At 41.8% G+C, this 20,645-nt stretch overlaps 2 protein-coding genes and 1 pseudogene across 3 annotated transcripts in view; 1 reads left to right on the top strand and 2 right to left on the bottom strand.

Annotated features, from left to right (window-relative positions):
• Window positions 1–20,645, bottom strand: part of LOC128572925 (zinc finger protein 43-like) — a 61,759-nt gene that overhangs the window by 16,597 nt on the left and 24,517 nt on the right. The gene's annotated exons all lie outside the window — the stretch shown is intronic.
• On the bottom strand, window positions 5,207–8,164 carry LOC128573063 (small nuclear ribonucleoprotein F-like). Its single transcript, XM_053573285.1, has 2 exons — window positions 8,159–8,164; window positions 5,207–5,575 (listed from the first exon to the last, which is right to left on the bottom strand). The coding sequence occupies exons 1-2, from the start codon at window positions 8,162–8,164 to the stop codon at window positions 5,264–5,266; spliced, it is 318 nt and encodes a 105-aa protein (XP_053429260.1). The 3' UTR covers window positions 5,207–5,263.
• Window positions 9,245–13,376, top strand: LOC128572936 (RE1-silencing transcription factor-like; annotated as a pseudogene).

The following is a 20,645-nucleotide window of genomic DNA, read 5'->3' as shown; positions in this document are numbered from 1 at the left end:
CAGATGGTACACTTTTGGTTGACACAGTAGAAATAAAAGGCCACTAATACCAGCATGCAGAATTTTGTGCTTATTTGCACCATATGTTATAATCTGTGTATGTATTTTATATGACAATGTCAAGGTGAGAGAAATGGTAACTCTATACTTTTAATGTGTGTAAGAAAGAACTAGAGCTATTGAAAAAATGCAGATTGTTATTCAGAGATGAGGTGAAGATCCCATTTCTAAATTTCCAACCAGCTCAACTGGAGTGACAATGCTGCAGTCCCATGAAGATATTTTGTCAAACATGCAGTGAACTGCAGACACTGGATTTACCCCAGTTGCTTGCTGAGCTGGTAAACAAATATGGCAACCTTTACTTTCCAAGAAAAGATATATAGAAGAGAATCTAAGAAGAAAGAGGTGCAATGGATGGGGCCATACCTACGGTTCATTTTAGAATGGGTACAGTTGAAATTTACTAGATGCAGAATACAAATGTCTACATACAATAACTAAGAAAATGCCATGAAGGCTACATTGAACAGTTTGATGAGAATATTTCAGATTGTATATGAAACCAGCACATCGTACCCCTTAATGCACTAATGTACACAGCTATGACTTAAGAATAAAAATAAAAAAGAACACAAAAAGGAAAAAAAAATTTTTTTCAGAAAGGCCACCCTTATGATTCAAGCCTGTAGTCCCAGCACTCTTGGGGGCTCAAGACAGGTGGCTTGTTAGAGCTCAGGTGTACCAGATGAGCCTGTATGAGATTGTGACCCTGTCTCTATAATTGCTGGGCATTGAGGCAGGTGCCTGTAGTCCCAGCTACTTGGGAGGAAGAGGCAAGAGGATGGCTTGAGCCTAGGAGTTTTAGTTTTCTGTGAATGGTGATGCCACATTGCTCTATGGAGGGTGACTAAGTGAGACACTGCCTCATAAAATAATAAATTGCAGGAAAGGTTTTGAGCCATTCACTATAGCATCAACATTGCACAACTCCCCATGAAGGAAAATAGTGAGCAGTAACCCCCATTTCTGTTTTGATCTAGCTGATGTCAGCAGACAGCCAGATGGCAAGAAACCATTTCAATGATACATGGTTTCCCAAGTTCCTTTCCCCTTTCACTACCTTCTGGTCAGCCCAGGAACATGAGGTGCTCTTTGCAACATTAGTCAGCCATCTCCTCACATTGCTCTTGAATAAACTGCTTGCTCTTCCACCAACTCTTGCATTAGGACATTAACATTACAAGAGGGAATAGTCAATCTTGGCTTTGGTTAAAAATTTGCAGGTTTTGAGTGAGTCTAGGAAGTGGCTTCTTTAACAATTGCCCCTATTGCTGCTGTTACTTTGTCTGGACTAAAGCAGCACTCAGCTAGAGAGAGGAAACACTGCACAGAGTTTCTTCTGCCCAACACTTTCTAACAAAACAAATAACTTTCATTCAAGGAAGAGCACCAATCCCAATCTTAAAACAGGACATAGTTTACTGACACTTTAAAGTCTCCAATGGTCAAAGAAGGCAGCAGTGTCTGAGGAAGGACCTGGACTCAGAGTTTGGAACTGCCGATTTGGGTCTTGCACTGGTGGGATGCAGCTAGTGCCCTAGGTACATTCATGAGAATTAGAGAAACAGAAAGATGGGACCGAGGATATGCTCATCTATGCTCAATGCATATTTGTCATCCAGGATCAGATTCTGGCCTTCTAGTCTCGGGATTGGTTTTAGGTCTGAAGATATCAGGATAATTGAAAGACAGAGACAAAATGCCTGATTGCTGCCCTGTCAAGGTAGTTTGTAAAAATTTACAGGTTGTCCCCAGAAGTCACCATACATAAGGAACATTCAAAATTGTACTAAATATACTTTTACAAAATATTGATTATAAAATATTAGAAAGAGATAGAAAGACACAGAGAATAATCTGTAAATATTTTGTAAATTTTGTTGTAAATGAAAGTATGGATAACCGGGTCCAGTGGATCACGACTGTAATCCCAGCACTTCAGAGGCTGAGTCAGGTAGATTGATGGAGCTCACAGTTTGGAGACCAGCCTGAGCCAGAGTGAGACCTCATCTCTAAACAATAGTTGGGTGTTGTGGCATGAGCCTCATGTCCTCGCTACTTTGAGGCTGAGGCAAGAGATTCACTTGAGCCCAAGACTTTGAAATTGCTGTGAGTTGTGAATCCATGGCACTCTACCTGATAACAAAGTGAGACTCGGGCCCCTACCCAAAAAAAATTAGAATGGCTTAACCTCCTACTCTACCCCAGGGATGTATCACCTGGGAAAGTTAAATGACCCAATCTCTACCTTTCCTACAGATGTCCAACCCAGGAAAGGGAAGGTTCCAACCCCCAAATGCCTGACCTTCAACCTCCTCCCTTCACTATTACCCACATATAGATTTCTTCCTGGTTAAATATCTTACCCAACCCTTACACAAGTGGAATAAAGTTAATTTAATTGGAAAAAATAAATAGTACATTCAGCTACAATTTTCCTTGTTCCTTATGTACAGTGACTGTAGTGGCAAATTTTGGCACACCACAGAGTATAACTACTCAAGAAGGGTGATTGAAAATTGGCAGTGGGACCTTTATAGCTTCATTATTTGGGACAGCATGCAATGTGCTGTGCTGAGAGAGGATACCCAGGAAGGGTCTAGAAGAACAGAGATCTTCTCAAGGAGACCCCAAGAATACACATGTGGGGTCCTCCCCATGGTGACTCAGGTCTTAGGAATTTATAGAAACTTAAGTTCCTGGGACCTGAAAATTTCCACTTCTGTGAAATCCTGTAGTCCTGTCGAGGCAGGAACAGCTTCTCCTACTTTATTCAAACTTACCAAAAATAAAGGAACCATGGGCAGGAAGTTTTTGACTGGGGATGAAAAGGAGAAGACAGAGCAAGTCTGGGAGGATGGCCATTTTGAATTCTTGTGAGCCTCCTTCTGGCAGCTGAAATAAAGCCTTTCCTCTTATAAATGTAGTGTTTGGGTGCTCTTTCTCTCCATTGGGCCTCCCTGTGTGGATGCCTTGACTGGACGGAGAAAGGATGATTCAGCAGGTCTTCAAGTAATCAAACAATAGGAGGAACTGGCATGCAGGAACTGGTACCTGCACTGGGAGATGTCTAAGACAAGGTAGGATAGCTATGGGATGCCAACCATTTGGGTGGAAGCTGGGGTCTGATCGACCCCTGGGGCAATAGATTGCTGGCAGTTGTGGTGAAAGATGTATTAGACTGTGTGGATGTGGTGTGACTGAGATGAACTTGGAGGGTGGGGTTGGACCTTCCCTCACAGGGCCTATAGAAGTGTTGATTCCACCTCCTATCACTAAGTGGCAGTTTGAGTGGAAATCAAGAATGCCCAGGTTAGGAAAAGGATTAAAATTGTGTGCATGTGAGTACTTGGAGACTGACAGAAATGAGTAACAATAGGTGGGATTTGGCGCCTCCCCTTCACAGGGCAAAATGATTGTGTGAGTGGCCCCTTTTTCCCTGCTCCAACATCATCCCCTGGCTATTCTGAGAGAAACTGGAGTTCCAGGTTCCTGCTTTCCATCTCGGACACAGGCCTAGTCCTTGGCAGTCATGTGAACATGTGAGACTTAGGGGTAAATGAAAAGACATCAGAAAGGATGACTGTGTTGTGGCTTTGTTACTGGAATTTCTTTATTCAGTCAGTTCTTGATCTTGGGGATTTGAGAATTTAGTCCACAAGCCAGAAATCAGTAATAAAATAGGATTTTGTTGGAGGAAGGGGCATGCAGAATAAGTGGAGAGCACCAGAGGGAGTAGGCCCAAGTCAGAGATCTTCCGTATGGATCCTTTGTCTAGGGGTAAATAATTAGCCCTAACAGATATTTGCCCAGTGCTTGGTAGATGGAAAAAATACATTTATTAGCTGAATGAACATTTCAACAAATAAATGAATGCAGTTCCTGCCCTTGGGCAAAGTTATTAGGTCTTTGCAGTTTTTGTCTAGGGAGGGGATCAGGGTGTGTGCTCCCTACTCGGGGTGGAGTTATCTAAAACTTTATGGGCTGCTTTGTTCATAACCTTGCTAGAGCTTATAGGGTGTGCTCTGCAGTGTGTGTCGTGTTTGTGCCTAGCTAGACGTCTCACTTCTGAACTCACCTGAGCCAGAAAAATGGGGGTTCCCTGTCCAGCCCTGATTGGGAAAACCCTATACCAATGCTATGTTTCACAAAATGTCTCTCATTTGTAAAATGTAATAATTTGGTTGTTTAAATTGTTTATGAAAATGAGTCCTTGTCACTTTCATTTTTTTTTTTTTTTAGAGACAGAATCTCACTCTATGGCCCTCGGTGGAGTGCCATGGCATCACACAGCTCACAGCAACCTCCAACTCCTGGGCTTAAGCGATTCTGTTGCCTCAGCCTCCCGAGTAGCTGGGACTACAGGCGCCCGCCACAACGCCCGGCTATTTTTTGGTTGCAGTTCAGCTGGGGCTGGGTTTGAACCCACCACACTCCGTATATGGGGCTGCCGCCTTACAGACTGAGCCACAGGCACCGCCCGAAAATGAGTCTTTGTCAAAGTATAAGATTCTTGCCTTTTAAACCTTCTAATTATCAGTCTAGCCAAACAAATAATTTACTTCATAGAAAACTGTGATTCTACTTTTTGAAAAGTGAGTTTTTGAGAGTGAGAGACATTAGACAAAAAGGAAAATGGCATTGTGTAAGACAAAGATATTGTGTGGTAAATTTTGTCCTGAAACAGAATAGTTATATCAGAAAGTGATAGGCAGGGCAATCCAGAAGGTTTCTGTTTGTAGATTGTCTGTGCAGATTAAATGAAGCTCATAAAAGGGCTTTTGTGAAGGAATTTACACATGATCCAGTTGACTATGCATTTCTTTAGAATCTTTTGGCTTGTAATCTTGCTTGAACAAATAAATGTTGTAAGCCTTTGATATTTGATAAACCTTCCAAAATAAAAACTCTAAATTCTGCGTTTTTAATATATCAAGACCACTGAAAATCTGAGGAAGGCATATTAGGTTCAACTGGTTTGTTGAAAATGTATATGAAACATTGTCAGATCTGCAATGGTGGTTAATTTGGTACAGATTATGTTCATATGTATTTTCCAATATTGTAAAATATAGGTCTGTGTTAGTGTATATGATCAATAACAGTTTAAATTCAACTCAGAAAGTACTCTTTTTTTTTTTTGGAAAAACAAACAAACTTTATTGTCTAGAAATATATATATAAAAAAACAGAAAAGATGCTATTCTCTCATTTCCCCATCTTCTTCCTCTTCTTCAACACCTCTGATATAAAGGACATTATTACACCTTATTAAAACTTCACCCAGATGTCCAGACAATGCCCCATCTATGTATTCTTCTGTATTTGCAAGCTGCATGTTCATATAGCCATCTACAGATACCAGGTAGCCCTTGTACTCCATTCCCCACTTAAGTTTCACCATCACTGGTTTTCCTGTTAATCCATTGAGGAAAGGTTTGGGATTGAGGGGCAAACTAATGGTAACTACAAGTGAATGCTGCAAGCTACTCGCCACCAACAGAGCTGCCGCCTGTCCCTCTCAACTACAGAAGCTATCACTCTCTTTTTTTTTAGCGACAGAGTCTCACTTTATTGCCCTGGGTAGAGTTCTGTGGCATCACACAGCTTACAGCAACCTCTAACTCCTGGGCTTAGGCAACTCACTTGCCCTAGCTGAGAGTATAGGCACCCGCCAGAACACCTGGCTATTTTTTTGTTGCAGTTTGGCCGGGGTAAGCCCAAACCCACCCCCCTTGGCATATGGGGCCGGTGCCCTACCCACTGAGCCACAGGTGTCACCTACAGAAAGTATTTTTATAACTGCCTGAGTCCAAACTTTGTCGTTACAAAGAAATATTAGGAGAGGCTAATAAATTATCTCAAACTCAAATTTCTGATGTCTTTGGAAATTAAATACTTTAAGCCTAAAAGGAAACTGCTAGAACTTTAATTAGAAAGCTAACGTTTTGAGGCGGGCACAAAGATTTTGATCAGAGTGTCACAAGATTATTTTCTTCTTTCTTCTTATGAGTCATGTTCAGAAACTTATAAAAAACCAACAATTTAGGAAACAATCACCCATTGTTATATAAAGAAATGACAAATAACAAAAATACTGCTTCTGTTTGAACTGAGAAATAAAGAGAAAAACAATTGATAATTCAAAGCTACAGAGCCAAAGATGAAAGATTATTCTGAGGCACGAGATAAAAGGAAAAAAGAGGCCCAGTTTGTGCAATTAAAATGGCTTTATTCCACTTGGGTGAAGGTGAGGTAAGATTTCCAACCTGCAGGGATAAATCTACACTTGGGTAATGACAAATGGGGGTGGAAAGTAGGAAGTGTTTATGGTCAGGAAGGTGGGGATCTGGACATTCCCTTCCCTGGGTTGGACATCTGTTGTAAGGGTGGGTGGTTGGCCTATTTACATTTCCCAGGTGTGACATCCAGTGAAGTAGGTTAGGGGGTTGACCCATTCACCCTTCTTAGGTGGGTCATCAGGTGGGAGAGGGTAAGGGGTTCATTGTTTTAAGTGGGTCCAACCTATTTGTGTGGAGTTTGATTCTATCAATAATGTAAATTGGATGGAAAGTTTAGCATTTGGAAAAATGAGAAAGAAACTGAAAATTTAAGGTTTGACTGCAAGACCTAGAAGAGGTCTTGAGGTTAGGCTGAGGAAAAAAGGAGATACAATTACACCCAGCTTACCATTCTTTTGGAAAATGCAGGAGGAAACCAGTCCTCTTGTAGAGTGTTAAAACATACGGGAGGGAATTTGGCTGAAAGGGATCCAGAGCACTGCATTCCTAGGTTATGAAAGCAAAATCCAACTCTAATTTATTCTTATAAATTGCAAGAATCATTGGTATTTAGAGTGAAATCATACAAAAATTAGAGGGGAAGTGGGAGGGAGATTGGTGTGCTCTCACCTAAGAAGCACAATGTAAAGGTATATGGCAGGGTGGTGCCCATGGCTCAGTGCGTAGGGCGCTGGCCCCATATACTGAGGGTGGCAGGTTTGAAACCTGCCCTGGCCAGCTAAAACAGCAGTGACAACTACAACAAAACCTAGAGGGGCATTATGCTGGGTGCCTGTAGTCCCAACTACTTGTGAGGCTGAGGCAAGAGAACACCTAAGCCCAAGGGTTGAAGGTTACTGTCATCTGTGATTCCACAGCACTTTACTGATTGAGACAATGTGAGACTCTGTCTTAAAAAAAAAAAAAAAAAGGCTCAGCCTCTGTGGCTCAAGTGGCTAAGGCACCAGTGACAGACAACTGAGCTGTTGGCTTCAAATCCAGCCTAGGCCCGCCAAACAACAATGATGGCTGTAAAAAAAACATAGCCAGGCGTTGTGGCAGGCACTTGTAGTCCCAGCTATTTGGGTGGAGGAGGCAGGAGAATCGCTTGAGCCCAGGAGTTGGAGGTTGCTATGAGCTGTAATGCCAGGGCACTCTACCCAGGGTGACCGCTTGAGGCTCTGTCTCAAAAAAAAAAGCATATGGCACACCTCCAAGGTTAGGGGCACTTCTACCACACAGACTTAATCACGCAAACACAAACGGTGTAACCTAATCATTTCTACCCTCATTTTAATCTAAAATTTACAAAGAGAAAGGTGATGCAAAAATAAAACAACATAAGTATTTTAATTGTTTAAATGCCTATTTTGGAGCCAGTGTCTCACTCTATTGCCCCAGATTAGAGTGCAGGAATGTCATAGCTCACAGCAGCCTCAAATTCCTGGGCTCAAGCAATTCTCATGCCTAAGCCTTCAAAGTAGCTGGAACTACAACACCCCCCATCCAACAATACTGCCTAATTTTTATATTCTTAGTAGAAACAGATTCTTGCTCTTGATCAGGATGGTCTCCAACACCTGAGCTAAAGCAATCTACTCACCTCAGCCTCCCAGAGAGATAGGATGATAGACCTGAGTCTTGGCACTCGGCCTCTTTGAATATATGAAAACATCGTTTTCATTTCTCAAGAAGTATATATACATGTCTGTATATAGAAACATACACACACACACACACATAAATTCATACGTTTTCAGGAAGGACTAAAATCTCTCAGCCGGCCTCCTTTCTCTTGCCTCCAGCTCCCTCACCTCCATGGATTCTGTTTTTACAAACCATTAATAAACCCGACAAATGAAGCAAAGAATATGGAAATTCTTTTCTTTACATTTTCTGAGCTATTTTGTCTTTCAGTATTTGTTCCTTTATGCCTCCATTGATTCCTGAGTATCCCACGTGGAACTATGAACAATCACCGCTAGGTATTTTCTAATACCTAGAAAAATGTTTGTCTTCAACCTTTGCTGAAGAAAAGTGGGCACACTGTTCACAATCATAACACGTTGTGAAATCAGCTGCATTAACTTTTCCTTCCACTTAAATACAGACACCCATCTGCCCTCAGCCTGAGGATTCTTCCTTGCTTTCTTTGGGATACTATGCTTTGTCTTCTGCTTTGTCTCTTTCCACTCCTATCTTCTCCTCACTCATGGCCTGCTCTCCGCCCTTTCTAATGAATTCCACTTGCTCTCTAATATAAAATAACCTTACACTTTTGTATCCTAATCATGACCTAAAGAAAGTCTTCTGTCACCCTATGTGCAGGACAAACTGAGAAACTGAACTTTTTCACACCTCTTGAAAGTGCATGTAGTGAGAAGAAGATGGAGTCAGCCGGGCTACAGCCTAGAGGACACTGACAGTCTGCGGGTTTTAGGTCCCATGTGACCTTCCCACCTGTCTCTCATCCTTATTGTTTTTTAAATTTAGCTCCCACCCTAAAGATGACCATCTTGAATAGCTGGGGATCTTACCTTTGGAATTCAAAATGTCATAAACTGTCACCACATTGTGACATATTATTCAAAGTAAGGCGCTAGCATATGCAGCTCCCATGAGGTAAAGGTGAGCACCATTGAGGCCCTGGGCCCCAGAACCCAGCTGTAGTGATGGCCATGGCTGCTCAGCCAGCTGGGAGAAAGCCTAGAACTCATGGTCTTAGCACCCTCAGCAGTTGCATTCCTGGGCCTTTCTGGGCCTCCAGGGCCCCTGTGCCCAACTTTTCCTCCCTCCCCCTTTCCTCCCCTGCAACTCCAGCAACAAAGAAAAGTAGTCAGAGAAGAAGCTGCAAACCTGGGTGGCCCGCCCCACATCTCCTAGGAAGGAGGAATACAGTTATGGCCACACAGGTAATGGGGCAGGCTTCGGGAGGAAGAGGGCTGTCCACTGGCAGCAGCAGCATTGGCATGGCATTACCTAATGACCAATATGACGCACAGAACCTCTCCAAAGCTGAGATGGCCACACCTCAGCTTATCATGCTGGCAAATGTGGCTTCAACTGGGGAAGTAAATGGCACTTGCTGTGATTACCTGGTGTGTGAAGAAAGACAGATGGCAGAAATGATGACTGTTGGGAATAACAAGTTTTCAGACAGTAATGGAGAAGGAATTGAGGAGCTTCCTCAAATAAAAGGTGAATCCAATGGACTGATAAACATGAAACTGAGAAATTCAGAACTCAGTGTTGTACAATCTCAGCCTGTATTTGAGGCATCACCTGCCCCAAAAGTTTACAGCTCAAATAAATATCTTCCTTCAGAAACAACAGTAGCTGAGGACAAATGCAAGAACTTGAAGACCAAACTCTTTCACTGTAAACCACGCCATTATGAAGCAGAACCCGAAGAACAGTTTGTAATCACATCAGAGTACATAGTGCCAAGAAATTTTTTGTTAAAGAAAGTGCAGAGAAGCAAGCAAAAGCCAGGGACTCCGGCTCTTCCACTTCAGAATTGGGAGGTTCTTGTAAGGACCCCATTAACTGTGACCACTGTGGCAACAATATGAATCAATATGATCACTGTACTGTACATCTGAAACACCACACCAGAGCTGGGAAAGAAGTGAGGCTATAAGTGCATCCTTTGTACATATACAACAGTTAGTGAGTATCACTGGAAGAAACACTGGAGAAACCATTTTCCAAGGAAAGTATACACATGTGGGAAATGCAACTATTTTTCAGACAGAAAAAAACAATATGGTCAGCATCTTAGAACTCATACAGGAGAACACCTATATAAATGTGAACTTTCTCCTTATTCAAGTTCTCAGAAGACTCATGTAGCTAGACATATGCGTACTCATTCCGATGAGAAGCCATTTAGATGTGCAGTTACATGGTCTCTAATCAAAGTGAAGTAACTCGCCGTCCAAGACAAGTTCACAATTGGCCTAAACATCTTTACTGCCCACACTGTAACTACAAAACAGAAGACAGAAGCAACTTCAAAAAACACGTGGAGCTCCTTGTTAGCCCACAACAGTTCAATTGCCTTGTATGTGACTACACAGCTTCCAAGAAGTGTAATCTACAATATCACTTCAAATCTACTTCTCCTAAAAAAACAAACAATGGATGTCTCAAAAATGAAACTAAAGAAAACCAAAAAGCAAGAGGCTGACTTGCCTGATAACAATACTACCAATGAAAAACCAGAAACAGAGCAGACAAAAATAAAGGGAGATGTGGCTGGAAAGAAAAATGAGAAGTCTTTAAAAGTGGAGAAAAAAATGTTTCAAAAGAGGAAAAGCCAGTTGGTGCCTGTGGCTCAGTGGGTAGGGCACAGGCCCCATATACCAAGGGTGGCAAGTATGAACCAAGCCCCAGGCACACTGTAACCAAAAACAGCCAGGTGTAGTGGCAGGCGCCTGTAGTCCCAGCTACTTGGGAGGCTGAGGAAAGAGAATTGCCTAAGCACAGGATTTGGAAGTAGCTGTGAGCTGTGACGCCAGGCTCTCTACGTACGGCGATAAAATGAAACTCTGTCTCGAAAAAAAAAGAAAGAAAAACCCTTGCAGCAGCATCTCAATGACCCAAATGACTACCAGAACTCACAAATTAACAACACAGTAAAGAGATGGATAGATCTGTACGAAGTAATTCGGAAAAGTTCTGCAAAACCAAGAAAAGTGAGAGGAAGATGGAAGCTGAAGCCCAATCCTCACATGATCCTGTGAATGATGAGGAGTCTGTGACAAAGAAGAAAAAGAAAATAGAAAGATAATCCAGTAGTCAGGAAGTGCCAAAGTGTGACGACAAAGTGGAGGAGAGTAGGACGCAAAATGCCTGCATGAAAGAAACTACAAGAAGATCCCTAAAATATAAGTCAAGCAAAAGAAGCAGGAAGCCTGCTCAGAAGGAGCCTGTTTAGAAAGGCCTTGCTCCTATGGAGGTTGTTCAGAAGGGGCCTGCTCAGAAGGGGCCTGCTCAGATGGAGTCTACTCTGATGAAGTCTGGTTAGAAGAGTTCTGCTCATGTGGAGTCTGCTCATATGGGGTCTGCTCAGAAGAGTTCTACTCAGATGGGGTCTGCTCAGATGGGAACTGCTCCTCTGGAGGTTGTCGAGGAGAACTGTGCTCAAGTACAGCTGTGTCCTCCCACGGAGGCTGTTCAGAAGGAGTCTGCTGAGCTGGGGCCTGCTCCCATTGAAGTGGTTCAGAAGGGGACTCTGATGGAACTGCTTCCAACCATAGAACCCCCTTTTCACATGAAAGCAATTCCCCAAAAATCTCCTCTCCAAAAAGATAGAAAGGAAAAGTCTAACATACACAGTAAAACGGCACGAAAGGAGCAAGTCCTTATTGAAGTTGGCTTAGTGTCGGTGAAAGACAGCCAACTTCTAAAGGAAAGAACAAGGACACAGGGTGTCTTTTCACCATCACCAGCACTGCTGAAGGAAATATTAAAAGAAGAGCCATCAGGCTTGGCACCCCTAGGACAGTAGTTATGCTGCCAGCCACATACACCAAAGCTGGTGGGTTTGAACCCAGTCCGGGCCAGCTAAACAACAATGACAACTGCAATAATGAAAAAAAAGTAGCTGGGCATTCTGGCGGGCGCCTATAGTCCTAGCTACTTGGGAGGCTAAGGTAGAAGAATCGCTTAAGCCAAAGAGTTGGAGGTTGCTTTGAGATGTGACGCCATGGCACTCTACGGAGGGCTATATAGAGAGACTCTGTCTCAAAAACAAAACAAAACAAAACAAAACCATGAAAAAAAGGAGACTCAGCACCTGCAACTCAGCAGCTAGGGTGATGGCCACATACACCATGGCTATGGGGTTTGAACCCAGCCTGGGTCTGCCAAACAACAATGGCCACTACAACAAAAAAGTAGCTGGGCTTTGTGGCGGGTGCCTAGCTACTTGGGGGGCTGAGGCAAGAGAATCACTTAAGCCCAAGAGTTTGAGGTTGTTGTGAGCTGTGACACCATAGCACTTTACCCAGGGGTACATAGTGAGATTCTGTCTCAAAAAAAAAAAAAAGTAATTTGGCTCGGCAGCAGTAGCTCAGTATGTAGGGCATCAGCCACATACACTGAAGCTGGTGAGTTTGAGCCCTGCCTGGGCCTGCTAAAGCACAATGACTATTACAACAAAAAGAAAGAAAAGTAGATGGGCATTGTGGTGGGTGCTTGCAATCCCAGCTGCTCAGGAGGCTAAGGCAGGAGAATTGCTGGAGCACAGGAGTTTGAGGTTGCTATCAGCTGGGACGCCACCGTACTCTACCAGGGGCAACATAGTGAGACTCTGTCTCAAAAACAAACAAAAAAAAAAGGAAAAAAAGAAGAAGAGGCATCAAAAGACCAAAAATCACTCTCTGAAGGTTAAGGGAGTAAAGAAGCCCCTTTTTCAGAGAGCAGGAGCAGAAGAGGCAGATGCCAGTCCAGCTGGTCATGCTGCTTATACCAAGGAATCCACCACTATTTCATCGTCTGGACTAAACCTGAATATAACAGAGGGTGAAACTTTAGATGGTAAATATCACACTGACAATACTCATTCTGAAATGGATGTGGACACTGATCAGAACACAACAGAGAACATCCCCGGAAAACACTCAGCAGTTGAAGACCCAGTATCACCATTGCTCCTTGCCCCACCACTGGAAGAAAGTGAAGCAGTGTCCAAAACTACTCTGACATCACCTCCTATTACCACAGCAGTAAATGAGTCTCAGGAAATTGATGAAGATGAAGGCATACACAGTCATGATGGAAGCAACCTAAGTAACAACAGGTGAGAGGGTAGTGATGATTCAGGATTGCAAGGGGCTCGGCCAGCTACACAAGAAACTAGTAGAAAAAATGCAAAGGAAGGCTTGGCAGTTGAAGCATCGAAGGTAGATTTTGTTTGCATCTTCTAAGATCATTCTTTGAGACAAGAGAAAGATTTCAGAAAGCACCTTCACAGCCATTTTGGTTAATGTGCACTATCTGGAAAAAGCAGCTCAAGGACAGGAGTAATAACACTTGTAAGGCCTATTATATTTTATATATCCATTTGTAATAGAAGATAGCCTTTTAAGATTATTTTAATTAGTGGCCAATGTTGATTTTTTTTTCTCGATACTTTGTGACACTTTGTCACCCTTGGTACAGTGACATGGCATCACAGCTCACAGCAATCTCAAACTCTTGGGCTTAAGCTATTCTCTTGCCTCAGCCTCCCAAGTAGCTGGGACTACAGGAGCCTGCCACAATGCCTGGCTTTTTTTCATCGTAATTTGCCTGGGCTGGATTCAAACTCACCAGCTCCAGTGTATATGGCTGGCACCCTAGCTGCTGAGGTACAGGCGCCGAGCCTCCAATGTTGATTTCCTTTTCTTCTGAGACAGATTGTAAAGCTGTTTCTTGGGTAGAGTGCCATGGCGCCACAGCTCAGAGCAAGCTCAAACTCTTGGGTTTAAGTGGTTCTCTTACCTCAGCATTCCAAGAAGCTGGGACTACAGGTGTCTGCCACAGCACTTGGCTATTTCTAAGTTGTAGTTGTCATTGTTGTTTGGCAGGCCTGGGCTGGATTCCAAACTGCCAGCTCTGGTGTATGTGGCTGGTGCCCTAGCTGCTTGAGTTACAGGTGCTGAGCCTCCAACGTAGATTTTTATGTGGCATTTTTTTCCTTAGGACTTTCTATATACCTCTTGATTGTTGTATACATTTAAGCAAATCCAAGGGAGTTAGTGTACTAAACCAGCAGATGCCTAAACCTTTTAGCTTATGTGTTTAATTGATATAAAATGACCAACATGGTCTAATAGCATTCTGTTGCTTTGTCCAGCTACAGCTTGTCAGTTTTTTCTCCATTTCTACCTTCCAATTTTACTTTTAGTGCCTAGTTTAGCTCTATAAAAATTGGCTTACTTAACAGCAAAGCACTTGAAGAATTTACCTGCTTTTTCTAATGTTAGCATTTTAAACTTTTCTTTTTTAGAGATGACATTTAAATTGAAGAGAAATTCTCCCAACAATGAACATTCTGTCAGTCCAGTAATTTACTTACTGAGTTTTGATCAATATTTCTAATTTGTGTATATTTATTGTCACAAAAAAACAGTGATTTTGGTGTGTGTGTCTGTGTGTGTTTTCTTTTTGGGGTGGTTTCAAGATTATACCTGTGGTGCATCTTACAGGGGTATTTGTGAAACTTGGTAAATGTAGAATGTAAATGTCATGGCACAGTAACTGAGATAATGCCAGGAAGGCTATGTTAACCATTGTGATGAAAATGTGTCAAATGGTCTACGAAGCGAATGTATGATGCCCCATGATCATATCAATGTACACAGTTATGATTTAATAAAAAAAAGAATAAAAAAAATTGAGGGAGGGTAAATTGTGGGATCACACCTATGGTACATAATGCAAGGGTTGGATCTATTATTATAGAGTATAAATGTCTTAACACAATTAAGTAAACAAGATGAGGTATGTATTAACCAGTGTTATGTAAGCATCCCTAATTCTATATGAAATCAGCATGTTGTATCCCACAAATGCATTAATGTATACCTGATCTATGTGTTTATGATTTAATAACAAAAATCATAAAAGAAAAAAAAAGATGTTGCATATTGCTTTTTTTTTTAATCTATGGAGTTAAATATTTTCTAGAAACAGAATTTGTGTTGAACAGTAACACTTTATGCATACTACATGTTTATTTTGGCCTCAGAGGAGAGATGCTTTCAGGTTTGTTTGCAAAAGGGCGGTTTCCTTTTTTTCCCCCTCTGCATTTGTGTTTTTGCAGAATAATAGTGTGTGGAAGTTTGTGAGTAAATGAAACATGTAACACACAGCTTCAATCCTTTGATTGATTTTCACCTATTGTATCTATGCCAGAATCTGTATTTCATGTAAGTTATTTATTTTGAATGGATGTAGTAAATGTATAGCTCTCAGTTCTGATTTTGTAGCAAATTAACAACGAGGCTCCATATTGACCAAATGTTTATCTCAAACACCAAATGTTAGAGTATTAAATCACATCTTGGAAGAAAACCTTTTCTCATACATAGGTGGTGTCCATTACAGCTTCTTAAACTGAATAAAGAACAGTTAAGTAGTGAAAATTGCAAACCTGGAATCAGAATACATAATTATTCCTTCACCTTTTTACAGAATATCAGCGGGGAGATTGCAAAGCCATCGCTATTATACAGGAAACTGATAGGTAGTAAAAGTGCTGGCAGACCAGCAGCAGCTTCCTGTAAGTACAGTGAAAAGGCTGGTGAAACGGCTCAGTACCCGTAGAACAGTAGTTACACTGTCAGCCACATATACTGAGGGTGGCTGGTTCAAACCTGGCCCAGACCAGCTAAACAACTGCAACAACAACAAATAGCCGAGCATTGTGGCAGGCACCTGTACTCCCAGCTACTTGGGAGGCTGAGGCAAGAGAATCATTTAAGCCCAAGAGTTTGAGGTTGCTGTGAACTGTGATGCCATGGCACTCTACCAGGGGTGACTTCATGACACCATATCTCAAAAAAAAAAAAAAGGCTGGTGAAACTGAAATACAGTCCAGATTTTTTTTGAAAATCTAATACTTTCTCAGGGATCTCCACAAACTTCTGGGTGTCATGGCTGTCCTTGTGACAGCCTCTTTCTACAGGTGAGGCCTCAAATAAATTATAGCTATTCTGGTGTTCTATGGGTTACTACTTTGTATGAAAAAGGGTGTATACTTCAAAACCTTTTCTTTGACATTCTTTGGTGAGTTGCCACAGAGTATGAAAGAATCCAACCTAGGACTTTTCTTCCCTATGGTCATTATTTATTGCAGTAAGTTAGTAGATACTCACTGGAGTAAAATAAAGTACAATCCCAACAGGGAATCCTGAATTCTAACATCCTGTATTCAATGTAGATATAACCACTTTATGTTTTATTTACTGTTTTTTCAATCTGGTGATCTCTGTGAGGTAGGTACAACAAGAAAGATTAGAAAAAGGGTTAACGATGCGTGGGTGGGGGCTGGCGTGGTGGCTCAGCCTGTATCCCAGCACCTGGCAGGTCAAGGCAGCACCAGAGCAACTGAGCTCAAAGGTTCTCGACCAACCTGAGCCACAATGAGACCTCATCTTGAAAATAGTGGGGCATTGTTGTCGGTGCCTGTATTCTCAGCTACTTGGGAGGCTGAGGCAAAAGAATCTCTTAAGCCCAGGAGTTTGAGGTTGCTGTCTGGTATGATGTTACAGCATTCTATCAAGGGTGACAAAATGAGACTATCTAAAAAAAAAAAAAAATTGATGCAAGAGTGAAAAAGTTGTTAAAAATCTAAGAGAAAAGTCTGAGCTTAAAGTTGTTTGGACTTGGAATTTGATTGGGAGGTCAAACATTTAAGAAAGTAGAACATTCTCTCCAGACAGGAGTAAGTTGTGTGATAATGATGTGTGCTTTGTGTACATGAACGAGAATTTGTAAATATTGAAGTCTAGTCTCCAACAACTATTGTCAAGACAAGATCAAGCTGCAAATATTAATGTTTAAAACTTAGATTATACGCTTTCAGCCTGTAGCTCAACAGCTAGGGCACCAGCCACATGCACCAGACCTAGTGGGTTTGAACCCTGACAGGGCCTGCCAAACACAATGACAACTACAACTCCCTCCACAAAAAAAAAATAAAATATAATAATAGCCAGTGCCTGTGGTCCCAGCTACTTGGATGACTGAGGCAAGAGAATCTCTTAAGCCCAAGAGTTTGAGGTTGCTGTGAACTGTGACGCCACAGCACTCTACCGAGGGTGACATGATGAGACTGCCTCAAAAAAAAAAAAACAAAAAAAACCCCTTAAATTATAAAGCTAGTACTACACTTTACCTAAGTTACAGTTTCCATTAGAAAAAGATTCATCTGAAGCATAGAATGGATACTGAGAATTGAACTGGTGAAGAGGTTTTTGTGGATTCTTTCATACTGCAAAAGCAAAAAAAATTACCTGCTGTGGAACTGAACTTGTTTCTAATCTAGTCTTTAAGATTAGAATGCTAAAAACAAAAAGATAAAGGAAATTAAACCACTTGTTAAATAGATCTGTAAAAATGCTGTTAATGAAAAGTGATTGGGACTTAAGGCCTTTCTTCCAGAAAATAAGGACTTGATTGTCAGGCCTGTATTGAATTCTGAACCTTATTGCACGTATTTGTTCTTCTTATTATTATGTTTTTGTTTTTTTTTCCTTTGAGACAGGGTTTCAGTATGTTGCCCTAGGTAGTGTGCCATGACATCACAGCTCCCAACAACCTCAAACTCTTGGGCTTAAGTGGTTCTCCTGCCTCCGCCTCCCAAGTAGCTGGGACTACAGGCATCTGCCATAATGCCTGGCTATTTTTTGGTTGTAGTTGTCTTTGTTTTTTGGCAGGCCTGGGCTGGATTCAAACCTTCCAGCTCCAGTGTATGTGGCTGGCACCCTAGTCGATGACCTACAAGCACTGAGCCTATAAATTTATTAGCAATATGAACTTCTGGTCAGTTAGAAATTCTTCCATTAGAATTTTGTTATTTGCATGGAACTCTTTGAATCTTTTTTTATTTCCTACTCCCCTCTGCCCACCTCTGGATAGAATTGAAGCTAGAATTTTCCCTTTTGATAAAGGAACAAAAAAATGAACAGGTAGGCTTGGACCCATAGCCCAGTGGTCAGGGCGCTGGCCACGTGCAGAGGGACTGGTGGATTTGAACCAGGCCCTTGCCTGCTAAACAATTTCAACATCAACCAATAGCCAACTGTTGTGGCAGGTGCCTCTAGTCCCAGCTACTTTGGAGTCTGAGGCAACTGAATCGCTTAAGTCCAAGAGCTTCAGGTTGCTGTGAGTTGTGACTCCACAGCACTCTACCAAGGGCAACATAGTAAGACTCTGTCTCAAAGCAAACAAAAAAAACATGTATTTGTAAATTGATGTTTAGTAAGTAGTGACAAACTTGAGGTGCTAGAATATATTGTTAGACTTCATCCTAGGTAGCCTTATGAAAATAAATCTCTTTTAAGTATCTTTTGAATCTATACTCACATGGGTTTTCAAGATATTTTAAGTTATATTTTTTCTTCTTTTTTTCAGAGTCATTTGTTTTGGGGATTTTATTTATTGAGATGTAACTCACAAAAGGCTATTTTTTTTATTATTACATAAGGCTTCTTATACCGATGGCTGCATGTTTTGTTTTAGTCTTCCAAGAAAAGCCATTTGATTTTTTTAAGAGTCACGTCAAAAGTCATGTGGTCATTAACTTTGAAGGCTATTTTGCATATGAGGCTGATACAAATTAAAACCATGTAGACCTCATTGCATGTTACCGCTCATCACTCATTACGTGAATGTTGACAATGGAAGGAACACCTTGCCTGTGGTATACTGTCAATTCTGGACTGAAAATCTGGGGAAGAAACTTAAGTTTCTTCTTTTTTTGCATAAGTGAGAAAAACACACAGCTAGCATGGTGACTTTCCTTTCCTTGTTGACCTCAGCAGATGAAGTGAGTTGATAGCATTAGTTCAGATTGAAGAAAGTATCTGAATCTTGCTTTGTGTAGATTTACAATCTACACGCAATATTAACAAATCAGGTAGCTTTTCCTGTTCCATATGTATACACAGGCTCCCTCCCAAACCCTTCCACATCCACTAGTTACTGTACTTTGTAAACTGTTGCTGAAACATTACAATGTTTTGTTGTACCAATTTATAATCACATACAGTGTAACACGTGCTGTTTTTCTGAGCCAAAGCAATGGTAAATTTTTCAAGGTTCTTGATGCCTTTTTTAGTAGCATTTGATGGATTTTTTTTTCTTAGACACAAGTTTCACTTTGTTGCCCTCGGTAGAGTGCCATGGCTTCACAACTCACAACAACCTCCAGCCCCTAGGCTTAGGCGATTCTCTTGCCTGAGCCTCCAGAGAAGATGGGACTACAAGTGCCTGCCACAATGTCCAGCTATTTTTTTGTTGCAGTTTATCTGGGGCCAGGTTTGAACCCACCACCCTTGGTATTTGGGGCCAGCGCCCTATTCACTGAGCCACAGGCGCAGCCTTGATGGATCTTTTATACATTTGTATTAGATGAAAATGAAGCAGACTGTAAATCCATTTTTTAATTTTTATTTATTTATTTTTTTTGAGGCAGAGTCTCAAGCTGAGTAGAGTGCTGTGGCATCACAGCTCACAGCAACCTCAAGCTTTTGGGCTTAAGTGATTCTCTTGCCTCAGCCTCCCAAGTAGCCCGGACTAAAGATGCCTGCCAGAACGCCTGGCTATTTTTTGGTTGTAGTTGTCATTGTTGTTTGGTGGGCCCATGCTGGATTTGAACCTGCCAACTCCGGTGTACGTGGCTGGCGCTGTAGCCATTTGAGGTACCAGCGCCTAGCCTGTAAATCCGTCTTTTTTTTCTTTTATAATTTTATTTCATTTTTATTTTATTTATTTACTTTTTTAGAGACAGAGTCTCACTTTATCACCCTTGGTAGAGTGCTGTGGCATCGCAGTTGACAGCAACCTGCAATTCCTAGGCTTATGCGATTCTTTTGCCTCAGCCTCCTGAGTAGCTGGGACTGGTTTTCAACCTGCCACCTCCGGCATATGGGGCCAGCGCCCTACTTTTTTTTTTTTTTTTTTTTTTTTGTAGAGACAGAGTCTCACTCTATGACCCTAGGTAGAGTGCCGTGGCCTCACACAGCTCACAGCAACCTCCAACTCCTGGGCCCAAGCGATTCTCTTGCCTCAGCCTCCCGAGTAGCTGGGACTACAGGCGCCCGCCACAACGCCCGGCTATTCTTTGGTTGCAGTTTGGCCGGGGCTGGGTTTGAACCCACCACCCTCTGTATATGGGGCCGGCGCCTTACCGACTGAGCCACAGGCGCCGCCCCCAGCGCCCTACTTTGAACCACAGGCACTGCCCTTTTCTAAAAATTGTAAACCATATACCAAGTTTTGGTACAAATTTTGTAGTATAAGTTAAAACAAAATTGCATTCTATTAACCAATATGAGTATATTTCTATAAGCATAGTTATGTTGAAATAAAGTTTTAAAAAGAAAATAAACAGGGCAGCACCTGTGGCTCAAAGAAGTAGGGTGCCGGCCCCATAGGCTGGAGGTGGCAGGTTGAAAACCAGCCCTGGCCAAAAACTGCAAAAAAGAAAAATTAATAAATAAAAGCAAATAAACAAAATAAGTGTTGTTGTGGTCTTTGCATAAGGAGGATTGATTTAGAGAATTAACTTTTGAATTGAAAATTTTA

Source organism: Nycticebus coucang, chromosome 20 (assembly GCF_027406575.1).
Source record: "Nycticebus coucang isolate mNycCou1 chromosome 20, mNycCou1.pri, whole genome shotgun sequence".
NCBI classification, from domain to species: Eukaryota; Metazoa; Chordata; class Mammalia; order Primates; family Lorisidae; genus Nycticebus; species Nycticebus coucang.
This window is presented reverse-complemented; position numbering and strand designations above follow the sequence as displayed.